General features: G+C 38.8%; 1 protein-coding gene across 2 annotated transcripts in view; it reads right to left on the reverse strand.

The window, feature by feature from the left end:
* Positions 1-23,492, reverse strand: part of kdm6a (lysine (K)-specific demethylase 6A) — a 216,224-nt gene that overhangs the window by 174,940 nt on the left and 17,792 nt on the right. For both annotated transcript variants that reach the window (XM_073045508.1, XM_073045507.1), the window contains exons 3-4: positions 7,827-7,935; positions 673-722 (exon numbers count right to left, since the gene is read on the reverse strand). In XM_073045508.1, the coding sequence (XP_072901609.1) occupies positions 673-722; positions 7,827-7,935 (159 nt within the window). The remainder of the gene's footprint in view (positions 1-672; positions 723-7,826; positions 7,936-23,492) is intronic.

Genomic DNA, 23,492 nt, shown 5'->3' on the forward strand with positions numbered 1-23,492 from the left:
AATAGCGGTGCAGGCTCGAAGGGCCGAACGGCCTACTCCTGCACCAATTTTCTATGTTTCTATTAGTCAGGGCAACAAAGGTTATAAGGAGAAGACAGGAGAATAAGGTTGAGAGGGATAATAAATCAGCCATGATGAAATGACAGAGCATACCCAATGGGCCAAAGAGGCTACTTCTGCTCTTTTGCCTTTTGGTAATTTGGAAATTACACTTCACAAGATCACAATTACACTTAATAGTAGTGACAAGTAATCATTAAAGCTTTAAGTAAGTTCATTATGCTCAAAAATATTGAATGACAGGATGGCTGTCAAGCATAAATCAGACAATTGTTGAGCTGTTTTCAGTGTAAGACAGAAAGGGGAGCAGCAGAGTTTGGGTGAACTGATACGAGTATAACAGCAAGAGGCTAGCTGGCAACTCAGAACACAAGATTCATACTAGACAATTATTTTCAATTGTTTACAATACAAATGCAGTCACTATGCACACAAGCAAATCCATGCAAACAAAATAAAACTGCTAGTATTTCAACATGATGACAATGTCTCTTCTCATTTTATAGTGTCCTTATTTTTAGCAGAGGGATTGATATGTTAAAATAAAAACAGCAAATATAATCTATTCAATCTAATTAATATTCCATTAAGTATCCATCAAATGATACAAACCTTCCAGTAGTCAGGCTGTAAACTGTAGTACCTCTGGTATGCAGATAATGCTGAAAGGCAATAAAAATGAAAATTTATTAAATAAAATTCCAATAATAATCTGATTTTTTTTTTAAAAAGTCACAAGTAATTATAGTCTCTGTTTTATTACATTAGCTCATCTGATTGATCAAAGTCCTGAAGGAATGCAATCTTAAATACAACTCCAGATTGTAGATGGTTGACTTTTAAATGTCTCTGGAAATGGTTTAGTAAGTTACTCAGTTCACTGGAAATTAAGGAGAAGTATTAAATGCCAGCTATGTCAGAGATACCCATATCCCAAAACAAAGTACTTGTGGGAAAGAGGTGTCTGCAAGGGAATCAGATACAGGGCTGCAGAATTGAGAGCATCAAGACTAAGACAGTTAAATCATTATGTAAAATATTGATTTACTCAATATTTCAAATTAAGTTCATGGTAGTCTAACACATTAGTGGGAAGTTACAGATCAACTAGCCAAATAGTGTAAATCTGGCACCATCTATTCTGAAAATAAGGGACCAAAACAAAAATGGAAAAATCCATGGGAGGCTTGAGATGACTTAAAAGGTCAGGAACAGAACGAACTGTAATAAATTATAAATGGTAAGGATCTCCCACAGAACTGAAAAATTTTGAACTGAAGCTGGATTGTAGAAACATTAACTGACTGACAACAGGGAAAGTCAAGAGATCACGGTCTCAGGGTCACATTCACAACTTTTCCTTCAGCAATTGCTGAAGCAATACAAAAGGCCTGGCGATTTCAAATGGAATCCTTCAAGGGCAAAGAATAGGGAAGTTATAACATAAATTAGAATGTGACAGAATCACACAAAGGTGGATAAGTCATGGTGCAAATATAAATCGAAGCAGAATGGTGGCTTTAGAAAGAGAACCTGATTGCGTCAACTAACACGTGTTCAAAAATAACAAATGGATAGATAACTGATCAGTTGCACATTCCCAAAAATATATTAATAACAAACATTGAATAGTAATTAAATTAAAAACATGTCCATAAAATTGTCCACTAATTTACATTTTGCTTCAATTTATCTGCTCAGCACTTAACTCTACACTGGATATTTAATAAACTGAATTTAGACTGCTTCACTCTACTTCTTACAATTGGACAGTTGCTTAAAATGAAATACTCGCAAGTTATTAAAACTTATTTCAATTTTTCTTACTGTTTAGATAAAACAAATATTGGTTATGTATTTAAAATACCATAAGAAATATTATGTGAATTGATATTATCCATCTCTTTACCAGAATCATTTCCATGACTACTACCTCTTATAGCTTAAAACCAAGAATCACACAACCTTAAAAAGGTGGGTGGCAGTGAAAAACCCCTAAAGGCATCATAAAACTGCACCTTACAATTTCTATTATTTGATTTGACAAGCCTTTTTAATGCAACTGTTTTTGACTGTATACTACTCATAACTTGTCAGTCCAATGTCTTCTCAAATATATTTTTACTAATTTAATCCCCTATTTTCATTACCTGTCTTTATTCATTTTCATCCCTTTCCCTTAGTCACATAAGAAAACAGGGCTTGAGCAGAGCCAGAAAGGATACTTAAAAAAATAAAAATCCACTGAAATGCAAAAGTACTTTATTGCTGAGCCAAATTCAATATTGACATATCGAGAAGCTTTGTCAAGATGCAGAGATGAACAATGAAACTGGAGGTCCAAAGTGTGGGTGAGACCGATAAGAGAAGTAACAAGGGCCAAAGTTTGGAACTCTCAGCAAGAAATGAAATAGCTGGATGAAGTCTGAACTCTACAACTGAGCCAATAAGGCCTCAGGAAATAGTCTGGACAAGGCGGCAAAAAGTCTCCAGTGAAATCAAGCATGGTAACCTAAAGAACAGATCTTGATGTAGGAGACAATTTTAATGAGGTATAAAGTCATTGAGGTATACAGTCAGCTAGCAATTGATAAACTTTATAGGACAGCTTGTCTATGAAAAAGAAACTGAAATTTAAAGGTATGTTAGTAGATCAGCCCTTTTAGGATACAAGTATAGGAATGTTATTTTCCACTTTCTCCAAGAATAACTAGAAAAAAAAACATTTTATGTAAACTAATAATTTTGGCAAACACTCCAAATAACTTTATTTTTTGTCAACTATATGTCAATAATCAGAAAATTCAGTCAGCACATAAAGACAATCCAAACCAAATATCTGAAGAACCATGCTGAACTCACATCATGCTCTGTCCACTACTGGATTAAAATAGTTAATCATTTTTGTATGCCTGAAGGCACTGAATCCTAGATGGATGATTTTTATGGTTTCCAGGTAGAACCAATGCATAAATCTGAAAGAGTTACCATAAATTCCGGTGTATAAGCTCAGAATTTGGCCCTAAATTTTGGTCCTAAAATTAGGGGGTCGGCTTATACACAGGGTGCCAACCTTGGAAAAACGAATACACGGAAGACAGGGTCGCATTTATTGGCTGTTTTTGAGTCAATTTTGTTCCACTGTCGTCGCATGAATTCTCTGAATGATTTGTTTAAACTCATATCTAGTGGCTGGAGCACGGAGATCAAACCACCAGGGATGACTGCAATGTCCGTATTTTCAGCTTTCAGTGCTGCTTTTCTCTCACCTGACAAGTGCACTTTGAAGGTGTCCCAGACAAGTAGCGACTTTTCTTTCCCGAAACCTTCGGGATGTCGACGCCACACCTCTTTAACACACTTCAAGCAACGGCTTCGTCCATCCAGCAGCGTTCTTGAACGTAAACAACACCCCACGGGAATTTTCTGAGCAATCTTTGTTTTTTGTCTCAAAACAAGATCACGTCTAATCATAAATTGGGTGCACCAACTTCGCGTAGCTTTGAAATTTTCGCTGACTTCACCGTGTTTTTCGGCCAATTTAAATGCTTGAACTCAAATCATTTCTCTGGTAACAATGTATCCGGACGATCGTTGGTGATTCACCCACTATAAAACTTTTTCTTCCAGTTCTGGCCATTGGCATGGTTTCCTGCGGTTTACACATTTCATCTTTGGCATTTCCCTCAGCCTCCGCCTTTCTCCACTCTCTCATTTGTTTCTCGTTTACACTAAACTTCTTAGCAGCTGCAGAATTATTCGTTCCTTTAGCAAAATCAACAACCTTCAGCTTGAAGCCAGCATCATATCGCATTTGTTTTAATCTTTTGTTAAAAGTTTGGCGGTCACAAACTCAATACTGAGTAGATGTACTGATCCTGCCAGCCCGTGTTATGTTTTAACAAAATTACGATGGGCGCTAAATGGTTTCATGGGGGTTACAATTCTGAGAATTTTTTTTACCATTGGAGACCTAATCCAAAATTTCCCTCCCTGATTTATTTATTAAGAATTCGCTTATAACACTCTACAATGTGTAGGCCTGTTTTTTTAGCAGGTACTGGTTCACAAAATTTCCCGGTTCCAGATCCTGCAAAGCTGAGTGAGATCTTGTGATCTTTTCTGGTTAAATCAAAAACCTGTACAAAAGGGGTCGGCTTATACAAAGGTAACATGAAAAAGTCACTTTTTTAACCTTGAAAATGGGGGGGGTGGGGGGGGGGGGTCGGCTTACACTCCGGAACATACGGTACTCCATATTACTTGCAAGGTGTAAGGGCATTAGAAAGGATCCATAAAGATATTTGAGAATGAATTCTGGAATAAGGGACTAAATTACAAACAGAAGGACTGGTGCTGGTGCTGTGGATATTGGGAGGCTGTTCTCACTCCAAGAGGAATAGATGACTAAAAGATCACATGAATAAACCAAAGAATAGAATTAAAAGTGACATAAAGGGGGACTTCCGGTAAGATGGCGACTGTTTAGCTGCTTCGAACTTTTGCTCCGTCAATTCACCTATCTTTGCACTATATGTCTCCATTCTTAAACCTTAGTTAGGTATTTTATTGGGTTTCTTTTACTTGTCTGCAAACACATCTACCTTATAATGTCTAACAAAAGTGCCAACACCGGGAAAAAGGAAACTTCTACGAATTTGCCGGTTGATATCCTCGCAGCGTTGGAACAACATCGACAAGATATTTTAAAGGAAATTAGAACTCATTTCAACCAGCTGGATTCCAAATTAGATCGGATCAACGCTAGAGTGGACGAACATGTTGAACATCTATCTCGCATCGACTCAACCTCTGAAGATTTAAAACGCCGTGTTCTCTATCTCGAGACTTTGTGCGCCAGCCTAGAGGAAAAGAATTGTAAACTTTTTTCCAAAATGGCGGATCTTGAAAACCGTAGCAGACGTTGCAATCTACGAATTCTTGGTTTGCCAGAGGCCACCGAACAGGGCTCTCCCGTGAAATTTTTTTCCGATTTTCTCTGTGAGATTTTTGGGAAGGAATTTCTCCCGACTCCACCTGAGCTTGAAAGAGCACACAGAATCTACGTTCCCCGGGCAATTCTGGGTTCCCGCCCACAACCGGTAATTTTGTGCTTTCATCAATACCAGGTGAAAAACAGTTTGATGATGGAGGCACGCCGCAGAGGTACTTTTGCTTTTCAAAATACAGTCATTCGTTTTGTGGAGGATTTTGCCCCCCAGGTTCTGAAGATGCGTGCTGAGTTTAAAGGTGTAATGAAAGTGTTTTTTGATCGTGGTTTTAGACCCTCTCTTCGGAATCCAGCTGATCTACGAATTACGCTTACTACTGGAGAATATAAGTGGTTTAAGTCAGTGAAGGATGCTGAGGCATTTGTTGGAAGTCTTCCGGCCAGCACGTCTCCTTAGGATCCTGGTCTGAACTTCTAAAATGGTGGATAAGTACCTCTCGTAGTAAAGCTATTTCTTCCAGACTCAGACCTTTCTTGAATAACTCAGACATTATTTATTGAAATTCTAAGGGCTGTAGACAATCTCTCCCTGGACTTGGTGCGTTTTTTCTAAATAGATAATCCGAGTTTAATGCTTCCCTGCGGACGTTTAGATTGTACTTGGGTAATCCATTTTATTCTTGTATAACTTTTTTTTAAACTTGTTTTGGAGGTTTGGAGTTTTTATTGAAGGCCTCCCTGTTGGTTGATTCATAGTTTAAGTTTTGCTCCCCTTTTTTTTTTTCTGTAAATGGTTGATAAGTACTCTCTTCGAATATACAATTTCCCCCTTTTTCTCCCTCCCCTTTTTTTTTCTTTTCTCTTTTAATCTTCTATAACTTTTCGCGGGTAGGTTAGTTTTGGTTTTCTTTTGATTTTCTTTGTGTTAAGTCTTATACTTCTGTTGAAGTTGTTCCTATTTGTAATGATGTTTTCTAGTGCATAAACTAGTTACCATTTGCTATAGTATTTAGACGGAACTGTTGTTAATGACACAGAACTGGGTTAATTTTTTTGGTAGCGCTAGCTGCTTTTTTTGGTAGCCGTCTCGTTTTGGCTTGCGAGGGTGGAGCGGATTCTCCAGTTCCAACACTACTCATTGTTTCCTTTGCTCTCCTTTGTTATTCAGGACATGTTTCTGTTTTGATTCTACGAATCTATGTTTACATTTTTGCTCCCAGACTGTTATTGTACTGCTTGATTTTTGATATGCCTGCTGCCTTCTACGTACTAACAATTGATAATGGTTAACACACTTAAATTTGTGAGCTGGAATGTAAAGGGATTGAATCACCCTGTTAAAAGGAAGGAAGGTCTTCTCACATATTAAACAACTCAAAGCTGACATTGCTTTCCTTCAAGAAACTCATATTCATTGTTTTGATAACTCCCGGCTTTTGTCAAAGTGGGCGGGTCAGCATTTTCATTCATCCTTTGCCGCCAAAGCTAGGGGGGTCTCCATCCTTATTAACTCAAATATTCCTTTTGAACTCCATCATAAGATATCTGATACAAATGGCCGTTTTATTATTGTTTCTGGTAAATTATATAATACTAAAGTTGTACTAGCAAACCTGTATGCCCCCAATTTTGATTATGTTAATTTTTTTGAATGTTTTTTCTCCTCACTACCAGACTTAAACTCATACTCTCTTATACTGGGTGGTGATTTCAATTGTTGGTTAGATCCTAATTTGGATCGATCGTCCTCAGTTACTAGACCACCTACTAAATCTGCCTTAGCTATTCAATCGTTTCTCTCTAATTATGGTATCTCTGATATATGGCGTTTCCTTCATCCTACTAAGAGAGATTATTCCTTTTTTTCACATGTCCACCATACCTTTACTAGAATTGACTACTTCTTACTCGATAATCAACTCATTCCATTTGTCTATTCTTGTGACTATCAGAGTATACTGATTTCTGACCATGCCCCAATTACTCTGTCTTTAAATTTTCCTGGTCTCCCTCAGAGGAATAAACACTGGCGGTTTGACTCGACTTTATTATCGAATGATGATTTTCTAAAATTTATTAAGGATCAGATAACCTTTTATTTTAACACCAATACATCACCTGAAGTGTCATCCCAGATTGTCTGGGATGCCATGAAAGCATATTTGAGGGGCCAAATAATCTCCTATACAGCAAATCTTAATAGAAAGTCCTGTGCAGATCGATTAGACCTCATTAATCAGATTAAAGATTTGGATCAACTGTATGCTCAAACTAAGAACCCTGAACTATACAAGAAGCGTGTAGAACTTCAAGCTAAATTTAACCTCCTGTCTACTCAACCTGTCGAACACCAACTTCTTGAAAGTAATAGTCACTTTTATATCCATGGCGACAAATCTGGTAAATTTCTAGCCAATCAGTTGAGGCGTTCCAAAGCTAAACAACATATTACAAAGATCCGGAAGGAGAATGGAGACTTTACATTGGATCACCTAGAAATCAATGACGCATTTAAAAATTTCTACTCTCGACTTTATTCCTCTGAATCTTTGAATGACAATATCTCTGTTGATCATTTTTTAAATAATCTGAATATTCCTTCGCTTTCATCTGATTTTAAAGCCAAACTTAATGCGCCTATATCACTAGAAGCTCCAAAATAAAAAGAAACATAAAATTATCCAATTATGACAATACACCCTCTAACATTTTAGACAATAGCATCATACAGCATCTGTCACTTGTTGTCCATTATTCTTTGTAAGTTGCAGTTTAAAAAAGCACAACAGAAATGTAAATACAAAAAAAAACTTACCTTTTGGATAGTCCTCTAATAAAAGGTTGAAATGACCAAGCTGGCAAAACAATTCAGGGTCAACTTTTCCTTCACACTTCTTTATCACTGACTCAAAGCAGTGAACAGCCTAAAAAAAACAAACAAATTGTAAAAGATAGAAAGCCCATACTACAGTGCATCCTATCTCTGGAAAATACAAGCAATATGATATCAGCAATTCTGCAGTGATGTTTTCATGAGGCTCAACATTATAACATCCTCATTCTAGTGCTCAGAGACTCTTGCTATGCAATAATTATGAACCTATAACACAACAATGTTAAATGTACACATACAAGCTCATTACTCTCCACCATCACAGCATAAGCCTGTTGTCATGGAACACAGAAATGATTTCTAAGTTTCAGTCAGTTAAAGTATTTTTTTGGGTTTTTAAAGAGAGTAGCCTTTGTTCTCCTTGAACAGAAACAAAACAGGGTCTGGAATTTAATATTTTATCAATGTCTTGGCTTCTTCTCAAACACAGAACAGTACAGCACACATTTCGGTCTTCTTTTATATTTGCATAGTTTGTTATCTTTTGCACACTGGTTGTTCCGCCCTAAAGGGTGGTGTTCTTCATGAATTATATTATGGTCATTGGATTAACTGAAAACACATCTCAGGGTGCTATATGGCGACAGACATTTACTTTGACAAATTTATTTTGAACTTTAATGTTCTGCAGAACTAATTAAGCTAATGACACAAGGATTTCTGCCTGCAAATGGTCCTTATATCTCCAATCTCTTGCATATTTATGTGCTCAAGTGTCCGTGGTTGCTCCTTTTACTGCCCTTAAGTCACCTAAAACTTTTGTTCTCAACAACTGCAACAATGCTACACAGCATTGTTTCAAGGAGGTTCAGGTTGCTGCACCAAACTACAAGTAGAACTCCATCTCCATCCAGTCACAAAGCCAGTCTTCTGTCCCAAAGGGTCGATACCATATGCAGCCTTACCAATCGTGGAGCAAGAGCTCGATCACCTGCAAGAAGCTGCTGTGATAAAAGCTACTCATGTTGGGAAGCTCTAATAGTCATCATCAAGAAAACCAAAAGGTTTACAGTGAGGTCGTGAACAGACTTCTCAACTGGTTTCAATGCAACTCTGGAGACGCACCAGTACCTATTACCGGTACTGGCAGATCTCTTCACAAAATTGAACCATGGTTGCTAGTTGGACCTGGCTGAAACCTACCTCCAGGTAGAATTGGCGGAAAATTCACAGGAGCTTCTCACCATTACAAAACATATGGGGTTGTTATCCTTCCTCCTACTGCCTTTCGGGGTAAGGACAGCTCCTTCAATTTTCCAACAGCTTACGGACATCACGCTGAGTGGTACTGATGGTGCTGCCACTTAACTTGACAGCATCATTGTAATTGGCTTGGACCAGATAGAACTATGCCAATGACTGGACCACAAGTTGAACACAATACAAGACTTCAGGCATCAAAATGCAGCCTCCTAGAATCTTTAATCAAATATCTGGGATTCATCATAGATGAACATAGTTATCACCCAGATCCCAAAAATATCACTGCTATCCTAAAGATGCCTCCACTATCATAAGTCAGCACTATATGATCATTTTTGGGTATGATCACTGGCTGAGGGAGTCACTCAATGCCCTGTTGCAACAAGGGTGCCATGGTCCAAACAATACCAAGAGACTTTTGATCAGCTGAAGAATGTTCTGTCATCTGACCTTCTCTTGACACATTTCAACACAGAGTTACCATTCAGAGCTGGCATATCACACATCGTCACTGATGGCTCCGAAAAAACTGCCGTGCTTACAGCCAGATCACTAACCAGAACAAAAAGGAACTATGGACAAATCACAAAGGAAGCCTTGGGAATCATCCTTGCTGTGAACAAATTCCACAAGACACTTTATGGCAAATGCCTTACTTTCCTTATTGATTACAAGCCACCGTTGGCCATCATCGGTTCCAAGAACTGCATCCTGGCATATACAGCTAAACCGCCTACAAAGGTGGGCTATGATTTTTGAAATCAAGTATACATCAACACAGGAACTTAGTAAGGCAGATGTCTTCTCCAGACTTCAGAATCAACAGATAATGAAAATGAAGATGCAGTCATGGCTGTAATTTCAGTTGATTGCAAAGTCTACCAGGTTGTATTGGATGCTGCTGAAGGTCTTCCAGTCAGTCAACAAGATCACAAGAGAAATGGCTGCAAATCCTCTTGTTCAGCACATCTCCAGATAACTCTTTGACAGATGACTAGTCAGGGTTGAGGAAGATGTCATCCCCTTTAAGCAACGTCATACATCGCTCTCAACTGTGAAATGCTGCCTAATGTTTAGAGACAGAACAGAGATTCCACAAACACGTCAACCAAAAATACAGAAACAACTCCACTGTGGTCACCCAGGCACCAATCCAATGAAAACCCTGGCAAGAAGTTTTGAGTTCTTGCCAGACACAGACAAAGATATCACATCCGTATGCGATCAGTTTACTCGGTGCTCTATGGCAGCAAAGAATCCAAGTACAGCTGATCCACACCCATAGCATCAGGCTAGCAAACCTTGCAGTCAAGTACACATTGCCTTCACCAGCCAATTAATTTGGACCTAATCCAAATGTTTAGAAGTATTATCCATGAAGTCAACAATGACAATGGCTAGCATTCAACAACTCCTGCACCCAATTCAGTTCACAGCATTCTGCCAGAACAGCAGAATTATCCACATCCACTCACCTCTACCCCCACCGCCCCCCCTCCCCCGTATCATCCAGTCCAACAGCCAAGCAGAGAGGTTTATGGATACCTTCGAACAGTCACTTCATGAGGAGAAAGAGCATTGGCCAAGGCTCTCAACACAATACTACTGACATTACTGAATTACATCACATCCACACGTCGAGGGGAAGCCTCCAGCTTTTGCAGTGTTGCATCCAACATCCATGACAGCAGATGGTCAGGTGCACAAACGGAGCCACACAGACTTTGGTTGATGGACAAAGTCATTCAAGCCCAGAGCTGCAGTGTGGGACAGATAGTACCACAATGGTCAAGACCGCACAGTATCAGATCAGATTGTCAAACGAATGGGAAAAGTGCTACATTATCATGGACAGATATCCTTGGTGTCGTCACATCAACCAGTTGCAGCCTGGCACTCCCGGAGGTACAAGTTCATTGAGCAGATCATCAAACACAGAGCTGGACCTTCATCTCCTCCTGGAATGGTTCAATTTACTGCAAGTGACAGCCTGCAACCACCAGAAACTGATCACTAGCATAAGCCAATTGTTCCAATCCAAATCAACACTTAGCTCAATTCCTACAGGTAAACATTTCCAAGAGGCAGGAGTCTACTGACAACCACTCCCAGGCTGACACTCACAAACAAGAGAAAATCTGCAGATGCTGGAAATCCAAGCAACTCTCACAAATTGCTGGAGGAACTCAGCAGGCCAGGCAGTATCTATGGAAAAGAATACAGTTAACGTTTCAGGCCAAGACCCGCCAAAGGGTCTTGGTCCAAAATGTCTGACTGTACTCTTTTCCATAATGCTGCCTGGCCTGCTGAGTTTCTCCAGCATTTTGTGTGTGTTGCTAGGCTGACTCTCACTGACTGTCATTGTTCTTATCAAAGTCTTGATTGTTCCTGGGTAAACCAATTAAATAGTTGTGCTTTACGATAAACTTAAGTTTTGTTGCTGTGTGGTTTTACTGACTAAAGGTCTATTTGGAGTTCCAGCTTTGTTCCATCTCCAGTCTTCAGGCCTAATCAGCAGTTATAGGCCAGAGAATACAACAGTAAATAAACATTTTTAAAAATTGCAGGTGCTAAAGATGGTGTTTAATCCACTGAGAATTTCTAGCATTTTCCATTTTTTTCCCCTCTTCTACCTTATTTTCAACAAGGTAGCACCTATGACTTCTATCACTCAAAGCAACAGACTTAGCCAAATTTGTATAGACAGTGATGGACACGGTCAGATAGTTCCATTCTTCAAGAACAATGGACCTACAGATTTTTATTACTATTATCCTGATAAGCCAACTGATTGCTACTAACAATAAATAATCATCGCCTGGATAAAATGATATCACAGTCATATAATACACTCATGCCAATCTTTTTGCTGATCTACTCTATCCTCGTTTCCTGCATTAGAACTAAATCCCACCATGCTTTGCCTATTTAAGTGTCTAAATAGCTCAAACATGATGGTGTAATGTGACTCATCATACAACAGCACATTCCAAATACTAACCACACTAAATAAAAAACTTATTCCTCAAATCCCCTAAAAGCTTAAACACTCTCACTTGAAACACATGCCCTTTGATTTTGATACCTCTGCCCTAACTGTACTTAGCAGGTCACCCCAAGGAACGCAAGCCCAAAAGGCATCTCATCCCACTTAAATTATAGTAAAAGGCAACACTTAAATCATGGGTGGTTTCAAGTCAATTGTAATGTTTAATTACATTTCTATTCTCTCTCATCATAATTTGAAGAAGCTTCTCAATATGGAAATCAACCTGTCAAGTGCGTTTTAATTTGGTGATTTCTACACTATGATAAGCTCTTCATTTGTATTATGAATACATATTTCAGTTTCTGAATTGTGAAATCAAGAATGGTACAGTTAGCAACTAATCAAATAGTTCATTCCATGAAACAGGAATCAGGTCTCTTATCCTCAAACCGATTCTTTGTACTACAAGTTCTCTGACTTAGCCACTAGTTGGCATATAGCCCTTTCAAATTCTTGAGAACGTTTTGTGGACAGACAGCATCTTTGATGAGATTTGGCAAGTTGCAGATGAAGATGTTAATTCACAGATCAGCAACTTTATTGAACCCAGCTGGGAAGAGGAGACGCAAGGGATCTCCGATACAACAATCGTGACCATTTTCATAATAAAGGAAAAAACCCATCTGTAGTAAGCACAGAGATTGCTTGGAGCAGGCTTCAAGAAGAGTGTGGTGATGTACCTCAAAGACTATCAGCCAGGTGCACACATCCACAGAGAAGTGTTTTGAGAGGCTGGTGATGAAACATATCAGCTCCTGCCAGACAGGTGACTTGGATCCACTCCAATTTACCTACTGGAGCAACAGTTCCACAGCAGATGCCACCTCATTGGTTCTGCACACAACTCTGGAACATCTGGACAGCAAAGGCACATACATCAGGGTGTTCTTAATCGATTAAAGCTCAGTATTAAATACCATTATCCCCTCAAAACTAATCAATAAGCTCCAAGACCTTGGCCTCAATACCTGCTTGTGCAATTGAATTTTGGATTTCCTTACTTGAAGACCCCAGTCAGTTCAAATCGGCAAAACATCTGCTCCATGATCTCCAACAGCACAGGTGCACCACAGAGCTGCGTGCTTAGCCATTGCTTTACTCGCTCCACACCCATGACTGAGTGGCTAAGCACAGCTCCAACACCATATCCAAGTACGTTGACGACACCACTGTTATGGATCATATCAAAAAGTGGAGATGAATCAGTATACAAGAGAGATCGAAAATTTAGCTGAATGGTATCACAACTTCTCATGGAATGTCAGAAAGACCAAGCAGCTGATTACAGACTTCAAGAGAAGGAAACCAGAGGAGTCTGCGGAGATTTGGCACGCCATCAAAGACTCTTGACAAACTTCTATAGATGTGTGGTGGAGGGTGTATTGTCTGGCTGCATCACGGCTAGTATGGAAACACCAATGCCTTTGAACAGAAAATCCTACAAAAGTTAGCAGATTTGACCAGTACATCACAGGTAAAGCCCTCCCAACCACTGACCACATCTACATGAAACGCTGTCATAGGAAAGCAGCATCCATCTTCAGAGATCCTCACCACCCAAGCCATGCTCTTTTCTCACTGCTGCCATCAGCTGGAAGGTACAAGAGCCTCAGGGCTCGCACCATCATGTTCAAGAAGTTACTATGCCTCACCATTTGGCTCCTGAACAAAAGGGGATAACTACACTCACTTATCCATCTACTGATATGTACCCACAACAAATGATATCATTTTAAGGACTCTTTACCTTGTTATTTCATGCTCTCATTACTTATTGCTATTTATTTATTTTTGCATTTGCACAGTTTGCTGTCTTCTGGTTGATCTTTCTTTTATCTTATTATAGTTAGTATCTATTATAGTGTTGGCGCGTGGCCTAGTGGATAAGGCATCGGTCTAGTGATCTGAAGGTCACTGGTTCGAGCCTCAGCTGAGGCAGCGTGTTGTGTCCTTGAGCAAGACACTTAACAACACATTGCTCTGCAACGACACTGGTGCCAAACTGCTTGGGTGTAGTGCCCTTCCCTTGCACAACATCGGTGGCATGGAGAGGGGACGGCTTGCAGCTTGGGCAACTGCCGGTCTCCCATACAACCCTGCCCAGGCCTGCGCCCTGGAAACCTTCCAAGGCGCAAATCCATGGTCTCACGAGACTAACGGATGCCTATTCTATTCTAAGTTACTATCTATAAAATTTGCTGAGTATGCCCAAAGAAAAATGAATCTCAGGATTGTATACAGCGACATATGTACTCTGATAATAAAATTTACTTTGATCAACTGCCTGGCTCTTCCCAACCACCAACTCCAAAGAAATGCTCCTAAGAATCCATCTAGAAAAACAACTGAATTGATCTTCCAACAGATTGTTTCTGCCTCTAATTGATGCCAAACCCACAGCAGATACAAAGATACTTACCGTCACTGGATACAACCAAACCATCCAAATCCACAGATGAATAAGGGAAGCAACAATCTCTGCAGACCAATGCCCACTGGGCACATCACTCACATGCAACAACCAACTCCCCCCCAAAAAAAAACTGCCTATTCCAAACTCAGTCAGAAGCGATCAGAGGGGCTAGATCCACAAAGCTTTTCTGCATGTCTACATGAAAACATGTGATAGCCCCACCCAACTCCAGCAAATCTCTGGCCCATAACCAAAGTAGAAGAAAGCATCCCTGCATTAGGAGCACAATGAAATCCTGTACAAAATACAGGAGCATGTCACATCACTAGTCGTCCACTTATGCAAAACCTGCAAGTTCCAATGTGCTCCACTGCTCACCTTAGAATCCATAATACTAGAATGGAAGCAAATTACCCTTGATCCCAAGGAACCACCTAGGATGATAACTAATTTTAATAGATGCATTTCCAAAAAAACTTCATACAGAACAGATGTCTTTATTCAATTAGCAATGCAGTTAAATTAAAGCAATCAGAGTTAAATTATTTTGTTACCTAATATCACAATATTCTCTAAGTTCGTACTGAAGAATTCTGGAGAATACATGAACAGTAAGAAAATTGAAGCAAAATAAAAACCATTCAGCCTACTCAAACAACACACACAAAACGCTGGTGGAACACAGCAGGCCAGGCAGCATCTAAAGGGAGAAGCACTGTCAACGTCTCGGCCCGAAGCGTCAACAATGCTTCTCCCTATAGATGCTGCCTGGCCTGCTGTATTCCACCAGCATTGTGTGTGTGTTGTTTGAATTTCCAGCATCTGCAGATTTCCTCGTGTCAGCCTACTCAAAAGCAGTTTGTAATGCTCTGGTCCAACACTGTGGTATCGGATGCCAGACAACAGAAAATCCCAATCATCTTCCCCTTTCTCTCAGCCAAAAGAACTGCTCTTCTTAAGAACAGACACTCCAGTGGGGGGGTAAGAGTTTCACATAATCCAACATTTCCCAAAATGGAAATGCTGTTGGTTGAGATCATAATAGTTGCATTTGTAGGTTAATTAACTACAGATTAACATTTTTTGGTTAATTTTGGGTCTTAATTGGAATGAGTTAATTAGTATAGATCCCTAGATTCAAAACATGCCAGGCTAAGGTGCTTAAACTTGTATTTCTCAACTGTGCCTTAGTTGCACAATTTTTAATAGTAAAATCTATCACTTATTTTAAAAATTATCAGTATTTCAAATTCCCTGCACTTTCTCAAATCATCCTATAATAGCCCTGCACTACACTTGCAGCTTAAGCACAGATTGCAAATAAACAATACACCCTGCCCACTTTTGCTTCCGATGTTAAAGCTGTCTAAGGCCTTTACTTTCTACATTCCCTCTCCCATTCTCTTGCTAGTTTAAGTGCTCTAGCAACTCCTCCTAGAAACTTCTGTTGAAGACCCTGGTCCTGTGTGCACAATTAATGCGATCAATTGGCAAATTGTTGACCAAGTCAGAAAAACATCCTTGTACAACTAATTCTACTTGGAATGGCAAAATTGTTGAATGAGTTATTCTTGGAGATGTACTGAAATCTCCAAATTCCTAATAAGGTTAATAAAGCCACCTACCTCACAAACATTTTGTAGATAAGAAAAGAAAATCTGCTTTGGTTTGCAGCAGCAAGACTGTGAAAGTTTCTAACTCCAATTGAATCTAAAACATTTGAAAATAATTTAGCTTGCACAATACACAAAATCATGGTCCACCAAGAGTATTAAATCCAATGGTAAAAATAAAGGTATTCCCATAATTAATATAGGCAAATACAAGTTATTTTTAAAATATCCCATTTGCCACAGAGCATAGTGACACATAGCAAGTTGTTGTGTTTACAATTGCTTTTTAAAAATGCTCACCAATAATGAAACCCGATTCTGAATAACCCATGTACAAACAAATTAAACCACATTTAACTGATCTTCCTATAAAGGCCAATCATAATGGCCACACTTCAGTTCCCTAATTTAGGACACCAGAAAAATCCCACACAGGTTCAGATACCAGATGCAAATACAAAAATCATAGCCATTTGTCAACATCTTGTTTAATCAGACTGCAGGCAGCAGTGAAATAAATGTGCAGTTCCACATCATTCACTCAGCATTCAACTGCTCACTGAAAATAAACCAAAACCAATTGACAAACCAGATGAAAAAGTGGAAAAACCAAGTCAGGCAGACTACTTAATCTACCAACTAGGCTATTTAAAATAAGTCATTGCAACAAATAAAAATATTTATCAAAGCATGATAAAAGATAGCAGACAAGAAATGCTGACATTTTTAAGTAGACTGTATAACATACTAATTACACATTTCTACAAGTCCACTAAAACAGAATTCATCATCAAGTATTCATGTTAGCATAAAAGAATTAAGAACCTCATGCCCAAAGTTTTACATCTGAGGTAAGAGGAGCATTAGAGACCACATCTCAGGGGTGTCTGCTTAGCCAATGCTCTACTCTCTATATACCCATGACTGTGTGGCTAGGCATAGCTCAAATATCATCTGTAAATTTGCTGATGATACAACCATTGTTGGTAGAATCACAGATTCACTACTCTTCGGCTATTTTTTTAAAAATCCTCCATACCTCTGTTCTAAAAGGTCACCCCCTCAAATGTTGAAACTGTGCCCTCTAGTTCTGGATTACCCACCATAGGAAACATCCTCTCCACATCCAAACAAGAGAAAATCTGCAGATGCACTCTATCTTCTCCTTTCAGCATCCAGTAGATTTCAATGAGATCCCCCAGCATTCTTCTGAATTCCAGTGATTAAAGCCCAAAGCTGCCAAACACGCATCATATTAACCCCTTCATTCCCAGAATCATCCTCATGAACATCTTCTGGACTCTCTCCAACACATCGTTTCTCAGATATTGGCTCAAAATTGTTGACTTGACCAGTGTCCTATAAAGCCTCAGCAACATCTCCTTTCATTTATTTATATTCTATTCCCCTGGAAATCAATGCCAACACTGCATTTGCCTTCTTTACCACAGACTCACCCTGCAAATTAACCTTCTGGGAGTCTTACACGAGGACTCTCGAGTCCCTTTGCGCCTCTGATGTTTGAACCTTCTCCCCATTTAGATAAAAGTCCACACTATTGTTCCTTTTACCAAAGTACATTATCATACATTTCCCAACCCTATACCATCTGCCACATTTTTGCCCATTCTTCCAACTTGTTCTGCTGCAATCACATTGCTTCCTCAGCACTATCTACCCCTCCACCTATCTTCGTAAGATCCAAAACTTTGCCACAAAGCCATCAATTCCATTGTTGTACCAAACTAATTATTAAGAATTAAATACTGACTTAAGAAATCCCATATGCCTACTACACAAGGTCAATATCCCTCCAATCTCTGCATATACATCTGCCTATTTAAGGGCCTCTTAAACACATCTATTGTATTTTCTTCCACTACCTCCCAATGGTACATTCCAGGCACCCACCATTGTGTAAACTCACTCTCCCCAGAAATCTGTGAACACCTCTCACACTTTAAATGCACACCCTCTTGTATGAGACATTTAAATACAGAGGAAAAAGATACCAGTTAACTAATCTGTCCATGCCACTCATATTCTTATAAATTTTTAGCAGCATCCATTGCTCCAGAGAAAATAATCTGTGTGTCCAACCCCTCAAATCCAATCAGCACTCTGATAAACTTCTTTTGCACCCTATCCAAAACCTCGGCACCATTTCGATAACAGGACAGCCGGAATTGAATGCAATACTCCAGATGTAGAGTTTTATAAAGCTACAAAACTGTGACTCTTGAACTCAATGCCTCAACTATATTCCTCCCACAGTCCAAAGACACAGTTAATTGGTCATTGTAAATTGTCCCATGACTAGGCTAGGATTAAACTGGGGTTCCTGGACAGTACGGCTCAAAGGGGCTATTCCGTGCTGCATCTCAAATCAATCAATAAAGCATGCCATACACTTTCTTTACGACCCTTTCATCTTGTGCAGCCACTCCCAAGAAGCTATGGATCTGACTCCTAAGATCCCTCTTGCAACAATGTGGTTAAAGGTCCTACCATTAACTTTAGGCTATCTCTTTACATCTGATCTCCCACAGTGCCACACCTCACAGTTGCTCAGAATAAATTTCACCTGCAATTTACTAGCCCACCTATCTATATTTTTACCCACCTCAAGGCAAGAATATAACAAAAGATGTTTGTTTGGTCTTTACCCAAATATTTTCTTCCACTTATCAACCCATGCCAAATTTGCTGCATTCATGCACCTTTTTTTTTACCATTTTGCCAATACTTTAAATGGAACAGAAAACAACAGCATTATCTCCAAACATTCACTTCTGGCAAAACCTGGGAGAAAAATAATTGACAAAGCATTTGAAAGTCTTCAGAACTACACTGAACTCAAGTTTAAGGTAATGCTTTACCTCCAACAATAAAAGCAGGGCTATCGAGTATTGAATTTTCCCCATTCTCACCAACTTCAACATTATTAGTGGTTGCCACATTTATTCACACACTGCCATGCTGTCCAAAAGCCACACTCACATTATCTCTCAATATCATCTCTTTTACCAAAGTTTGGACCAAAATATGTCAGGAGCCAAATGTTCTTGATAGAATTCACAAAAAAATTAATTAACCAGGTCATTGATGAATAAATACCTCTTAAGAGCAGTATCGATGGGAATTTACAGCACCAAGATATGCAGGAATGTGGTACTGTGAACAAAATTATCAGCCAGTCCTGATGGAGGGTCTCAACCCAAAACATCAACACTGTTTGATCCACAGTTCTTCCAGATGTTGTTTGCTCCAGGTTACAGCATCTCCATTCTCTTGTGCCTCCATCAACCAGAATTGTACTAAATGCCAAGGTACAAGGCATTGTTCTAGCTTACACTTGGCTTCGCTACATCAGTGGTGAAAGGAAAAGGCCAGGCAAGACTGTGTGAGAATAGGAAGGGAAGTTAAAAAGGCACTGAATACTGCAAAGCAGTGAGGCAGACAGTTTTAAAACAAAAGGAAAAAAGGCAGTTTTCTACTCCAAGCAGTTTTGGGCTGCATTCCAGCAGCGTATTATTCATGTAAAGATTGCAGAAAGTTCAGGACTTCAGTTTATACTGAAGCTTAACCACCTCTTGGGCAGAATAGGAACCAATATTATGGAGAAAATGCCTAGGTTAAAATGCCAAAGTGAAATTCAGAGGTAATGAAGGGGACAAATACAAATGTGAATTTGAAAATGCATAGGATCGAAACAGGAGTGCAGTCTTAAGCATTTCCAGAGTATCCAAAATGTTACTCACGGTACCCTTCAATGACTGCCGTCTTAAATAACACCCCAATAGTAAAAGATAGATGGATAGGTAGATAGCTATTTTATTGATCCCAAAGGAAATTACAGAGTCACGGTAGCATTACAGATATACAAATATTGGAAGAGAAGTAGAAAGAATAAAAAATAAGTTACCTCAAACAGTGTAACAGAAGAGAGTCATCACTTCCCCCGCCATAGATTGACTCATTCATTATAGAGCCCAATGGCGAGAGTAAGAATGACCTCATATAGTGTTCTTTGGAGCAACACAGTTGTCTTAGTCTACTTACTAAAGGTCCTCCTCTGTTCAGCCAAGGTGGCATACAGACAGTGAAAAACATTGTCCAGAATGGCCAGGATTTTCTGTAGGGTCCTTTGTTTTACCACAGCCTCCAGTGTGTCCAGTTTGACTCCTATAACAGAGCCAGCCTTTCTAATCAGTTTTTGAGCCTGTTGACATCCCGTGTCAATGCTATTGCCCCAGCACACCACTGCATCAGATTGCACTGGCAACAACAGACTGGTAGAACATGTGAAGGAGAACCTTGAATACTGACTCAATGTTATATCTGAAGTTCGAGGCATATAGGATCAATCGGAAGGGAGCCAATACAGTCCCCTGTGGGGCCCCAGTGCTGATTATAGCCATGTCTGACACACAGCTCTGAAGCTGCACAAAGAGAACACCGATGTGCACATCCTTCTACCTGCTCTCTCAGAAATTGAGAAAGGAACAAAAATATTTTGAAAATTAAAAATAGGATTGAAACATTGGTATTTATTATATGCTTCATTTAAAGCTTGTACTTCTATCCCACGTTAACCGGAATTCCATAATGAAAATGATAGTAACATGAATAAGCACAGATGTTCTAGCTCAAGTCGACATTAATGCAGAAGTTGTCAAATTTTTATGCCAACGTCAAAATCCTAATGGGTCGGCATGCTGTCCAGTTATTATATTAAATCCTTGCTATCCACAAACTCCAGACATCACACTCTCAAGGTCAACTTTGTATAAATGGATTGCAGCCATAGCTGATGTTTGGAGTGCTTATGTTTTCAGAATTCACATTAAATGGTTTATGGTAATTCAGAATTAGACCAAGCACAATGAAGCTCAGTGTTTTGCCCACTAGAGATGCCGCATAATCAATGATAGCTTGACATTATTGTGCAATTTTTATACTCCACCCATTCTTCACGATACTCTTTAAAAACAACTTTTCCGTTCAAACATCTCCTAATATGGCGGAGGTCCATAATGCTGCTGAGAGCAAGTTACAGGTGCTAAGTTACTAACGGCTATTAACAAAGGATTTCATAGAACCTTCAAGTGTTTCTGTTTATGCTTTCACTTGTCATTTAATCTATTGTTATGTTCTCCTATATGTTTATTTTAAACTGTTTTCCTGCTTTCCAAATCATTTATAAATTTAGGTGATGAGCTACATCACCTAAAGATATGTACCGCTTAAAGAGATGGAAGCATTAAATAACAAATTAATTACCTGCTAAAGTAAATGTGAAAATGGATCTATGGGTTAACTACTATACAGTTATCCACTTGAGGAACTGAAAAGGACAAAACAGAGCAACCAGAAATGAAGTAGTTCTGGAGATTCACAGAGACGTGTCCATCTGCATCAATCATTTAATGTTTATGGACTAGCACAGAAAATAAAAATGCTAATAGAATACAGACCTTTATATCCAACAGACCAGGATAAAGGGTAGAAGATACAAATCCAAGTTCGTACCACACCTACAGCCTAGAGACTTCGGTGTACCAAATCTTGGCAGAAATAATCCAAACAAAAGAAAAAATATGCAGATGGTAGAAATCTTCAAAGCCATTTCCCACTCTTATCATTTTAATTCCAGCGACTGCAGCCACAGTTAGAATTTCATCTCAGCTGCTAAACTCCTTAAGACTCAAACTAAATCCCTAAAATAATTACAGTCATCAGAATGTAATTGCTTGGTTAACTGTTTGTACCAAAATTTCCCCCACACTACAGCTGTAAGTTTGAATATTAAAAGTATTAAATAACTACAACCTACACATATTCCTATTGGTTATTTATGTGGTATATTTGTATGGTGACAACTGCCCCTTTGCACTGAATAATAAAGATTTTTTAAAAACACACAAAATTTTGGAGCAACTTCGCAAATCAGGGAGCATCTATGGAAATGAATAGAGTCACTTCATTTAATCAGCACTGCTTATATGATTATCCATGTCTGTATACACCCAAATTATAATCACATTATTACCTGGTTTTGACAATCACTTTCCAGCTTGTATTCCTTCCTCTCTGCCCACCTTATTCTAGCTTTTTCCCCCTTTCTTTTTAGTCCTGATAAAGGCTTTCAGCCCAAAACTTCAATTCTTTATCCCTTTCCATAGAGGCTGCCTAACCTGTTGAGTTCCTCCAGCATTTTGTGTGAGTTGCTGTACTCCCAGCATCTTACAGAATCTCTTGCAATTAGTTTTTTTATATATATAAAAAGCAATGCTGTAAACATACTTAAATGCATTTCAATATTCTGCTCAATCTAAGGCTACTCGAAATGCATAAACTATATTTGCATAACAAGGATCAGAATTGTTTGCCCCTGATTTTATTGGAAGTGTGTGAAATTATTCATAGATGTTAGCATGACCCTTAAACAGCTTTCAATTTTCTTGCCATTTTTCATCAATTTGTTCTATGGTGGCAAAGAACAACAACAGAAAAGGACATAACTGGATAAAATGGAAAACCAAGTGCTCTACTTGCAATAATTTAGTCATTTAATTGTTCCAATTTATGCAACTGTAGACAAACGTAAAATAGGAATGGGCCAATCCACACTTCTACATTTTTATCCAGGCTCAATATTCATCACTAATATCCAAACTATATCCAATACCAGATTAAGCAATTTATATTCAACACCATATTTTATAAATATAATCATCTGGATGAATTTAAAGTTAACTCCCTATGAATCTATTGAGTAGGTTACACAGCTGCACATTAGACAGAAGGCCAAAGATCTAACTCAAGCATAGAGAGTTTATAAACTTATTTTATAGACCCAGAACTCAGGAAAAACTGAAAATTCACTCAACGACTCCTCCTAGAGGTATATATGAACAACGAGCACACATAATTTACGTGTGGTTGCTCATATTTATGTTTCAAAATGCAGTTTCTGGAATTTGGAGCTGGAACATGTGGCAGCACTTGCAAGCTGCCCCAGCACACCCTTGGGTCACACATTTCACTGTATATTTCAATGCACACATGACAAATAAACTTAAATCTTGGAGAAAATAATACATGACAATACATTTTTTGAGATGCAAATTCCATAGTCCATATTAATCAATAGATATGTCACATTGGATTTTCTAAGACATTTCAAAATGCACTGCTTTGAGGGTTCATGGGGTTGCAATGACCACCAGGCTAAACAGAAATAAACAGGTTACCTAAGGTGGTGTATCTGAACAGTACTGATCCCTTACCTACTCAATTTATTTTAA

This window comes from Hemitrygon akajei, chromosome 5 (assembly GCF_048418815.1).
Source record: "Hemitrygon akajei chromosome 5, sHemAka1.3, whole genome shotgun sequence".
Classification (NCBI taxonomy): Eukaryota; Metazoa; Chordata; class Chondrichthyes; order Myliobatiformes; family Dasyatidae; genus Hemitrygon; species Hemitrygon akajei.